The sequence below is a fragment of the Hyposmocoma kahamanoa genome, unplaced genomic scaffold, assembly GCF_003589595.1.
Source record: "Hyposmocoma kahamanoa isolate Upper Pololo Valley unplaced genomic scaffold, ASM358959v1 185, whole genome shotgun sequence".
Taxonomy (NCBI): domain Eukaryota; kingdom Metazoa; phylum Arthropoda; class Insecta; order Lepidoptera; family Cosmopterigidae; genus Hyposmocoma; species Hyposmocoma kahamanoa.
Window position 1 is genome coordinate 2,031,491 of NW_020653715.1, and position 12,270 is coordinate 2,043,760.

A 12,270-nucleotide genomic window follows, 5' to 3' on the forward strand; every position below is an offset into this window, starting at 1 on the left:
TAATAATTCACAGGGCCGATTTTGCCATGTTTCTGTTTGCAATACCTTTTTTATTTTTTACTGTGTGTGTTGTATATTTATTATTAGTATTCCTCCTGGAGTTATTGATACCTTTATCAGCAATAACTGACTACTTTTATGTATCTCGCTCTACCATCGTTATCATAACAAGAAAGAAAGAGAGATACAATTTTGCAAATAAGCCTCAAGCGACTTCAAGCCTGGAGTTGTGACAAGAAGACCGGACGTATTTTTAAGTGAATTGAATAAAATCATGACAAAGGATAAATATGGTGTATTGGTGAAAAATGCTGATAAAGGCAGTAAGTAGTTTATTTAGTGTAATTTATAATTAATGTAAGCCTTGTCGTATTCTTTGAGACCGAAAACTATAGTAGCTAACGCTAAAGAATAAACCATCTACAAGTCAAAAGTTGCCAGCACTTTGAACGTTATTACTTCAGTATTTTCAGTATTTATTTATTAGCAGTCATATAAAGTACGTATTAAAATTTACAATACATGTTTACAAAGTAATAAATAAAAAAAATGTAAATTAATAATTACACAACATTTTTTTTAAATAATAAAAATTTGAATAAAAAGCTCTCAATAAAACAATGAGCTTATGTACTAATTATTATTACTAACGACGAATGAATTTAGGGATATTATATCTCAATATCGCTTAAAAATTATTCTATTAATAGCACTTTTGTATGTGGGACCTCAATTTATTAGAGAAGACATTTTAATTTTTCTCAAGTGCAATCATGGTTATTTATAAAATGCTAACAACCTCGCAAGACTATTTTGACTACTTCCGTGGTGTGGTCGAGTGGTTCATGGTGTCACCATATATGAGGTTCCAGGTTAACTTTTCTATCGAACGAGCGGTAGAGTTTAACCATTGCGACGAATTCAAGTGTAATAATGCTTACCTATGAAATAAAGATTATTTTGAATTTGAATTTTAATTTGACTGTATTATCTTGGGTCTAGGTGTTTGTGGTACCGTCGTTGTTCCCGATTTCCATAACACAAGTGCTTTTTTAAAAAGTTTTTATTGAATATTGGACGACCATGATATTCAGCTATTTTTGTTAAATTACTCAACTTTTTTGTTAGAATTATTAATACAAAGATCAATCAGAAAATTGTGTAAGCCAAAACTAGAGGTGTCGCTTTAATAATGGTAATATTTGAAATTTAAATATTACAATTCGGTGCACCAGCCGAATATAGCGGTAAAGTGATGTATTTTTTTACATTTTTGGATTTATTGAATCCCTCTGCATCGCTCAGCATTTTTCTATAAAATCGGAGTTATATTCGCAAAATTATTAAAGAAAACAAGTTTTTTTACGTAAATTATATGTGAAAGAATTGAGCAGAAGATGGCTGTTATACTCGGCTGCGTTAGCGAATATCCATATTTTACATATAGAGTCGTATTCTAGAACTCTACTCAATGCTCAATTCATGATTTGAGTATGGTTTAAAGCACTCGAAATCATACTCAAGTCCCTGCCATTAGGGTCGTATTTTCAGTGCTTATGTTGCCAGTGTAATCCTGACTTGAGCATTGAATAGTGTTCCAGAATACGACCCATAGAGTTTTACAGGTATATTCACCGAAAATAACTAGTTACCATTAAAAGTAAGCGTTGATACATTTTGACTGTATTTATCAATATTACGCATTACTTTGTTACTACAACAGGAGTAAATAAAATAAATAGTAATATTATTGTACAACTTTTTTTTAATGCATACACTCAACATAGCCTCGCTCTAGAAACCCTGTGTCACGGGTGCCGTAGACACACTCAGACAACCACAACTTACACAAACTCACGGGAGAAATGAATGTAGGCCATACAAATATTTCTTCCCATCTCTACGTGGCAGTCCGGCATCGTGGTAACCGTTCGGCCACAGAAGCAGTTGATATTGCGTAGCTAAGCTGTTAATGTGAGGGCTGGTAATATATTTTGGGGTTGATTAAAAATATAAACGTTTCCTTGCAAAGCGAAGAACTTCTCCCTAAAAACTCTGTTAATCATACTACATACGCTAGGAGAGTAGAGTAGGAACTTTTATCGTCACTTTGTTTTATTCACAATATTTTAAATTATGTAAGATTATCAATGAAACTTAAAAAATTTGCTGGAAAACGTTGGTTCGCATCCAGCCGGATCGAAGAATTTTTCTTACACCCTGTATATCAGTAAATATTTTTTAGATAGCGGAATTTCACGCTTGGCTACTACAAGTCCGCCATTGAAGCCACCACCACCAAAGGTAATTTTTATAAATAACGTAATTGTGTTATATAAAAATGATAATTAATTAATTAATTAAATAAATTTTATAACAATTTCACAATGGACGGATTATTTATAATGATTCACAATATTTTTATGCGAATTTGAAACAATACACAATAGTGTCATATGGTAAAATAATCACCCGAATTAGATCTGAGGATATGAGGGGCTCTGCCGTTGCGCCCGTCATCCTGAGACATAAGTTGATAAGTCCCATGTGCCTGTAATTTCACCAGCACCCTTACCCTTCAAGATTTGAACGCAGTAATGCTCATATTACTGCTTGGCGGCAGAAATAGGTAAGGTGGCAGTACTTGCACGGCGATAAGACCGCGCAGCGCTGTTTTTCAGCCTGTCCCTAATCCCTATGGTCTTGAGCGGGATACATGTCAACGAGGGCATATAGCATAATATATTAAAAGACATACATAACACAAAGAAACAATAACAATATTGATATGACATTGATGGACATTATGTGGAGGAAAAAAAAACAATAAAATAATAATAATTATAATGATGAAACTAAAAAAAAATGGTAAAGAAATATTAACATAAACAGTTCATGGAAATCCTGGGTGTATGTGTGTGTGTGTGTGCATGAGTGATCGTTATTGTGGTGAATAGGATTAGCAGTCATGTCAAAAAAAATCTACTTTTTTTTATAATCAAGCTTGTACATACAGTTCTTTATTACCATGAGTACGATGACTGGAGTTGAAATAGGACCAAAGTTTCAAGGGCGTCAAGATGAAATACATGATTTTTCTTTCTTTAAGGAACCCACCTATAAACCAAAAGGGCCATCACATATTCCTGTTCCTGCAGAAGTGAGTCTATATCTTGTGGCACAATTCTATTTTCATAACCAAATCTATAGTCATAAATGAATTCGTGTAATTGAAAATGAAACTATTTTTTATATCTCTTTTTCTTAATCTCTACCTCACTGCTGAGGATCGTGACTGCATCCTAGCAACCATTTTGCCTCCATCGGCTGCGCTCTAGTGTGCGATGTAGTGCGGCGCTGACAGGTATCTCCAGTTGCTCAGAGACCTGATCCGACCACCTTTTGGGACTCCTGCCCCTAGGTCTCTTTCCCTCCTTGTCCTGACCCTTCCTGTCACCATCAAACGTTCCAAGTTATCAGCATCTCTACGTGTCACGTGACCAAAATAGCGTATCACACGTTGCATGCAAATTTAAGACAGACGCTTTCTTTTTGTTTTTTTTTGGATCTAAGCCGCGTATATTTTTGTTTTTTTCAAACAAGCATCATTACAGGTTCCATTGTTATACTGACTGGTTTAAGTAATGTAAGATTTAAGTAAGTTGATTTACTTGCGAAAAAATAGTTTTGTTTTCAATGTGTAACAATCGCAAACACCTAAGAACTCGAGTAAGCAAAATGAAATAAGTCAGAAACATAAGTTTATATATTTACTAATAAAACATAACACAATTGTATATTATTACGGTTATTCTCGGACTTCTATTCACTACGTAATTTTCGTGGCAAACATTTATTATTTAAGCACCTATTCGATTTTTTTATCGTGCAATATTATTATATATTCGAGTACAGTATCGTGAAATATAATATAATAATTATAATAATAAAATTTGCCACGGAAATCAGATAGTTAACACTGGTCCGAGGAAGACCGATTAAACTCTTAATTTTAATTACACTTTTGTTTTCGAATATCGCTTCCAGTGCAACGGAACAAGATCCGTATATGGGTAGATTGATGTGCTGCCTTTTTACTTGCACAGTGTTGCCTGCTTATGTCCTTTGTTCTCACTGCCGTGGAAGAGATACTTTTAGAGATAAGTCCACCTTTGCTCACATTTTCTATAATAAATATTTCTGATGTAAATACTCCTGCCCTTCTTTTACACCCTCCACAAAAGGTTTTCATTCGCCTGAAAGGAGAACCTTGGATCTTGAAAATTAATGGCTAACAGCTGCATCAAAGAATTGCATTAGATTAAAACATGGGTATCTAGCACACAGTACCTATAGCTACTAGCTCTTTAGTAGCTGTAGACCTCCTCGTGAAAAAGTTCGCCCAGGGAAGTACTGACACATTACCATTTGTGCCGCCAAGCTGTAATGTGAGCATTGCTGTGTTCGGGTCTTGAAGGGTGCTAGTGAAATTACAAGCACATGAGACTGGTCAACTTACGTCTCAGGGTGACGGGCGTCCCGGGCGGCGTCGTGGTGAATGTTCACTGATCCCACGGCGCCGACTCAACCGGCGAGAGGGAAACCCGGGGGGGTTTTAGTGGGGTAGGCCCTCCAGTCTGGAGGGAGAGTCCCCACATAACCCCTAAGTCTCCCTGGGCTCAGGGGTATCCATAAAGATTTCCCCCCCGTCAAAAAAAAAACTGTGACAGGCATAGAGAATGGCGCTGTAACTGCTTTTTAAAGCTATGAGTAGAACTTTTAAAAGAAATGACAATATCTGGACTGTTAATATAGTTTAAACTCTACCCTTTACTAAATTTATCGTTGTAAGTTCTATACCATCAATACTTATTATTGTAAATTATGACGTTTTGATTTTACATTGAAATTTCAATCAATGTGCTGCCATCCCGCGGTTAATAGCTGAACGACGACGAATTCAAGATGTGTAATTAGGTTTTCTTTTTATAACTACAGGTACATGGGACTTGTCAATTTATGTCTCAGGATGGCGGGTGCAGTAACTGTGACCCTGAGAACTTTAAAGCTCTAAGTTGCACTGCAAGTGTTATGGACCAGGCGCACAATTTGTTCGTCCCATCGATCTTGTTCCGTTTCTCTTGCGGCGATATTCAAACAAACGTGTATAGCTTAATATGCCGTTGACTGTACATGATTTTTTTTAAAGGAACCCATCATTCAGCCAAAACACGTTAATCATTCGGCTGCTGTTGTTTATAAATGGCCTTCATATATTTCAGAGTCTGATCTTACAGAGGTGAGTCTATTTAAATTATTTTACTCGAGCGGCCTGTGTTAAGTACGCAAAGCGAGCTCATAACACGTTCCGTGTACGAATACAACAAGGCTTGATTTACATTATTGCGTAAAGGAACGGAAGCACGTTTTAATCATCAATGCATCCCGCAGGTACCTAAATGTATTGAATAGTAATAATAATTTATTTATTTACACGAATACAAAATGCATGAACACAACTTACACGCACGAAAAGACTATGGGGTGAGGGAAGAGGTCACTTTAGTATAGGACGCGCGTGAGTATAGACGTTTCTTGCGAAAATGTTCGATACGGAGATTAAAATATGAATAATTGAACAACTTACTTGATTGTTATTATTAGTCTTTCCTCCGGACTGATGTCTCGTCTCATATTTGTATCTGACTTAGTAATAAGAGAGAATTTTGAAAAACATTTATTGGTAGTACTTAACAAATTGAACTGGATGTTCACATAAACTTGTATATAATATATGAAACTGCCCATAAATTAATCGTTTCATATTGAGTGGATGTACCCAGCTTCTTTTTCTAACATCGTCTTCTATAAATGCATACTATTTTTAATGAATCCATTACACTATTACGACGCAAATACCCCGTATAAATACTTAAAAACAACTGAATAAAATACGTTCGTCTGGCGCTCCAATCGAATTTCGGTCGAGCGCAAACTGCGCAACTCAAAAAACGCAACTCACAAAATTACGCTCGTCTGGCCTCAACCTAATTGTGAATCAGGGCAGGCAACGTACGACACTGTCTCTCAAATTAGGCGAACCTGTATCTCAAGAGACTTAAGAAGATTCGATTCATTTATTGAGATTTTTTGTAAAATAACTCCACTAGTTTTCTTATGATTAAAAACACAAAGATCAAACACGCAAAAAATTTTTTTCGTCGACCCTGTGGGACTCGAACCCCATGTCCATGCTGCACCGTAGCATTTACCAACCTCACCAAATGAGCCACGGGTTCAGTTAACGAGTCGTCGAAATTCTCCTATGTGTTTTTGTTAGAGATCTTTGTACTGACTTTTCGGCATTCGTCGCCTCTAGTGACATTTAGAGAGAGATTTTTGAATAACCTCACAGCAGCCTATACCTTTACAAGTATTACAACTAACGCAGATGTCGCTTTTTGATCAAATGTTATAGTCAGGCGTCTTTCAAACCCGAAACGCAGTAATGCTTACGTTCCTTCTTAACGGTGCAGGAATAGGAGTATTTCCCTGGACGAACTCTTTCTCAAGGACGTAATATCTAATCTATATTGGAGATAGTGGGGATTTCTTAAACGATAACCCATACTTTTTGCATGTTTGAACATTTATTTCAGCTGCTTTTTTTCCGCTAACCTAATCTAAACACAACTCGTGGACAAGAATCTTGTGGAATGTAACTTACGATAATATAATATGTTATAAACAAGCAAGCAAGAGTACATAGTGGGCAAAACACACACTTGCAATATTTGTGCGAGATTGTTGATTTTATTTTCCGTAGAATAAACATTGGTGTATCGAATAATTACAAAATTAATTGGAAAATAAATCTGAAAAAGTTTTGAAGTGTATTTTGAGCGGGATGCTAAAAAAAATGGTAAAAGCTTTGACACCTTTATTAGTGGGGACGTCGATAAATGAATTTTCATATTCTTAGAAAAAACATGATGTTAAGCACTTTATTTATAATTATATACACAAATATAATTGTAGTTTGTAGACTTACTTATATGTACTGTGTTGTCTTGGTGAATAAATATTTCGACTTTGTTTGCAGATCGACTTGCAAGAATCTGAAATAACAAGAGGTCAGAAAGAGAAGGAAAACAATGAAAATACCAGTGTTAATCTAAAAACTAAGGTTAAAACGTGGCTGTGTTGTTCTGTTAATGATACTAAATGATCTATATTGGTCTAGTACATAGCTGAGTAAATGTACTTTTTTAATGAAAAAATCAGGGTTCAAAATTATCATTGATAACAAACACTGTAATAAATTTTCTAAAAGATTTGTTTCTGGTTTGACGGTATTAAGTTTCTATATTCTACAACAAGTATAAAGAAAGAAAAATGAACTGCCTTCAGATTCTGCTTACTGTAATAATAACTCTTTATTGCACAAAGAAAAGATACATGAAACACAAGTTATAAAGGACATATACAAAGGTGAGCTTATCTCTAGAAGAGATCTCTTCCAGCCAACCCTAGCCTAGGTGAAAAATGAAGTCTGCGGGACTAATTATTACAACATACAACACATGTACATACAAACTGAAACTTAAAAGTTAACGATCGGTTACCGGAAAGTTACCGAAACTGGATTCATCCCCTGGTTTGTTACCCTTATAGATGGAATAATTTCTTCAAATTTAAATAGGATCAATACTGAGGTAACTCTCTTTCCAATAAAAAAATTATCATCAAAATCGGTCCACAAATACGTAACATACACACAACAAAATACCGTTGAATTCGTGTGTAACCACTCTTAAGTCGGTTAAAAATGGCGCGAAAGCGAGAAATACATAATATAAAGCCAGCTCACCAGACTACACAATGTTTTGTTCTTTTTTTAATTTTTTAGTCATTAATATTATCTAGTTCTTTTTTTATTTTTTTTTAATCATTAAACATTTCGTAACTACCATAAACTTGTGTTTTATTTTTAAAACAATAATGAATTTACATTTATTTATCTTTATATGAACTCGCAAATTTACACATTTGTAGATTCTTTGTCTTTAATTTACAGAATCTTGTTTGAAATGTACTATTGATTGGAAAAATGTTCCCCTTTTGTCTTTAAATAGAGAGAAACCCGAAAAATTATGTTTCTTTTATAGTATGTGAATTTCAACTTTTGGGTAAAGCGGCAGACAAACAAACCAAATTTGTGTTGCAAAAACGAGCGATTCATTCTGTATACTGTTTAGGTTATCGGATTTCTCTCGCAGAAAAGTTTAAGGAGACGGGTATCATGACTGTGGCGTCACAGTACATTTACTCAAATATTTTATATGCCCGTAAAAATATACATAATTTCAATAAGAAAGAATATATCCATAACATTAACTTAGAGGTAAGTCCAAACTCATGGTACCACGATTTCGTTTAACCAAGGTAAACAACTCTTTTATAGGGAACTGTATACGTTTTTACAATAAGATTCCGGAGTATAGGTATATTAAGATTATCATTTCCTCAGTTTAAAAACTACATTAAAAATATTTTAATTGAAGAGTCATGTACAAAATTGAAGACTACCTGTTAGCTATAGATGTATGAAAAGACGACAAGGCTCTAGATTCCATACAAATTTGATTTAAAGTGTATTACGTGAGGCGCACTATAAGTTTCCGGAATTAATAAGGAAAAAATACTATAAATGGTCAGAATTATTTTTTTTTCATTTATTTTCCAACACAAAATTGGACTTTCATCGTTCCTAAGTCTAACTCACCTACTGCAATCCCAAATGAATTTGTTTGTTGTGAATTCTCAAAATATTCTCCGTTAGCGTTAATACACTTTTTCATTCGAATTAACCAATTTTGAAAACATTTATTCCACTCCTCCGTGACAATCTCTGAAATATATTTTTCATACTCTTAGACTTGTCTTCTGGTGATGAAAATCGTTAACCACGTAACTGGTTCTTAATTTTTGGAAATAAATAAAAGCAACAAGGTGCCAAAGGGTCGGGACTGTACGCGGGATGGCTCATAAGGTCAACGTTGTTCACCTTCAAAAATTCATTTGTCTGGCCGTGTGAGAACTGGCATCATCGTGGTGCAAGATGATACGGCGTTTACGATTATTTTTACGGAGTTTGTCAATAACTTCCGGCAACCAAATGGTCCTGTGCCGATCACTATTCGCGGTATAACTATTCTCCAAAGCAACAGTAGCCACGTGTCCAGTTTTATTAAAATAAGAAGCAATCGGCCGCTTTGAGGCACTTTGCACGCGCGCCACTTTGGTTGGTTTCAGCTCATGTCGAAAGACCCATACGCTCGATTGCTGCTTCGTTTTGGGATCGTAACTATAAATCCATGTTTCGTCACCTGTTACTATATCCCACACCAAATTTGACGCCCCTTCTTTGAATTTGGTAAGCATGGCATTGCACCAAGTGACGCGATCCGTTTTTTGAGCCTCAGTCAAATTGTGTGGGATCCACCGACAGCACAGCTTTTTCACACCCAACTGTTTGTGTAGTATTGATTGTATTTGACTCATGCCTATGCCTAAAGATGCCCGAATCTCATGGTATGTCACATGCCTGTCTGTTTTGATCGTACGGCGCACAGCATCGATGTTTTTGTTGTTCACAGCAGTGGACGGTCGACCATCACGAAATTCGTCACTGAGATTCACACGACCGCGTTTGAATTCCACGAACCAGCTGTACATAGTTGTCTTGCATGGTGCTTCATCGCCAAAAGGAGTTTGAAGTCGAGCGAAGCTCCGCTGAGCTGTTACATTGCAATTAAAGTCATAGAAAATCATACTGCGACAGCTTTCACGAGTTAAATACATGGTGATGTAGACAACCAATTTGTAAAATGACGCCACAATATAAAAACAAGTGACAGTCAGATGATACAAATTGTATTCTACAGCCAAAGAGTTCCATTACTTTTTAAATATTGTTTATGTAAGTGGCCAGTTCCGGAAATTTATAGTGCGCCCTATGTATTCCATAGCATTTAAGTTTATTTGAAAAGAGCAATCCCTAGAGTTTCTTACTCGTTCTTCTCGGGGAAGTCGGCATAGTGAACGAGCAGTAGCATAAAAGTGACGTTTTCAATTGTAGATAAATATATTTTACGCATGGAATAAATGATTCTTTAATTTTGACTTTGACTAGCCAGCAATGTGGTGCCATCCATGTGTCGTGCATTCGGATTCATACGCATTCCAAGTATCCTCTTACTGAAAAGTTGTCGTTTGCAGATGTGGTTTTGTTACACCAAAGATGCGAAGTATATCTCGTGCCCAAAGCCACAAGATGCGTATTTTTATTGCCTTTGTCAAATAATCTTCACTCAGTGCTTAGTTCCAAAATAACTCGGAAACCAAACTCAATTACTTAAAGAAACGTATAATAGGCCAATTTTTTCACCCTTTCACAGTTTCTAATACAAATTGAGTGTTAAATTGCGTGGCTACGTGACATTTTAATATTAGGGGGTGAAGCCACCCCTTTGACAAATTTGAGAGGAAGAAGAAAAATAAATTCGCAAAGTAATGTAGGTATGATATTGCTAAATTTATTTTGTCAGGCGCTATCGTTCAAGGAATGTAATTTTATTTTTTAACACGGAATACGTGATATCTACTTTGATACATTCAACCAAATATTAATTTATACAAATTACAAATTTCAACTCTATGGACATTGTCACATAAAGTGCCATTTTCAACAAAGAAATTAGAAAATTTCTTTAACTATGCTTTTTATGTTTCATCAAATAATTATAATCTTTATTTCATAGGTAAACAAGTCACAATTGATATCAAAATTTGACATTGATAAAAAAAACATGTTTGTAAAAAAATTCGGATTCATCTCCTAGTCAAGGGTGGCACCCATGGAATATGTTCTTCAAATTTAAATGATACCAATGCTTGAGGTACCCTCTTTTCAACAAAAAAATAATCATCGAAATCGGGTTCCAAATGAGTATGAATGAATAAAATACACACAAATAAAATACATTCGAATTGAGAATCTCTTCCTTTTTTGAATTTGGTTAAAACATTTGTACACACTTACTACAAACTTCTATCTATAAATATAAACTTCAAACATCTCGCAAAACCGTTTCACCCCACTATATTATTGTATACTTTTACACACTTCCCGGAACGGACACTTTCACAAGGAGCTCTATTGCTACTAAGCTATGGTAAGTATGATAAAACAGATAACGGAATAATTGGAATAATAATAAATTCGAAATAAAAGAAAAGAAATTGTTAATTTTCAAGTAAAAAAATGTTGAGGATAAAATATTCAATACTGTCTTTAAAATAATAAAGCGTATTATGAAAGTTAAGCTTTCCAATTCTACTCGTTGTAACATTTTTTTAAACTAAGCTCGAGAGATTAAATTTTCGCGCCCCTATCCGAAAAAACTGTTAAATAATTCATTGTGAATAATTGAAACCAATCCTGACTTTCGATTTCACTTTTAAAATATTTAAATGGCGGATATAGACTGCGGACAGATTAGACTTTGAAAAGCCCTTTTCCACTATTGCCCTTGTTTTTGTTATCGTCATTAAAGATGCTTTTTTGTTCGAGTTTTGAGGTTCTCGCGATTGTTATACATAGGAAATGAAACAATTTTTCGAATCTATATCGGGTATATTTGTTTTCTGACTGAGATAGTAAAGTCATTAACCAGTTATGAATAATATTAAGTGTCATAACAGTGAAAGTGGAAAAAATATATAGTGAAATTGACACTATATGGTGTGAAAACACCATTCCCAAAAATTTTTACGATAGAAAAAAACACAAAGTTATATCGAAATTTTACGTAAAAACCGCTGTATTCAATATGTACTTTGTTACACCAATTTTTTTTTATATCAACTGAACTAAATAGAGCATGTATAGTATACGATATACGTTTTTGAAATGACTTCAATTTTGTTTTTAAAAAAAAAACAAATTCTGATATAAAGCCAGTGTCCCTGTCGATGGACACAAGCAAAATAAACCGTATTAGTAGGGGAAAAAATTGATTTCGAGCTGCGGTAGTACTAACTCTTAATGCAAACCACTTTTTTTTGTACAAAAGTTATTAAAAAAATCCCTGGTTTTTTCAAAGATACATTCCAATTTACGTTACATACTAATTGTTTTGCAAATTAATTTTATTTTAATTAATAATTTTATAATTATTAATACAAAGATCGAACACTCAGAAAAAA

At 34.6% G+C, this 12,270-nt stretch overlaps 1 protein-coding gene across 2 annotated transcripts; it reads left to right on the forward strand.

Annotated features, from left to right (window-relative positions):
* Positions 1–223: 223 nt before the first annotated feature.
* Positions 224–7,463, forward strand: LOC113226280. Of its 2 annotated transcripts, XM_026458850.1 has the most exons (4): positions 224–323; positions 2,246–2,304; positions 5,210–5,299; positions 7,103–7,463. In XM_026458850.1, exons 1-4 carry the CDS (start codon positions 275–277, stop codon positions 7,226–7,228), a joined length of 324 nt encoding a protein of 107 aa, XP_026314635.1. In that variant the 5' UTR covers positions 224–274; the 3' UTR covers positions 7,229–7,463. The 2 variants fall into 2 exon arrangements, 1 of the variants encoding a protein (XP_026314635.1); XR_003310083.1 differs by lacking the exons at positions 224–323; positions 2,246–2,304 and adding an exon at positions 3,109–3,160.
* Positions 7,464–12,270: the final 4,807 nt, after the last annotated feature.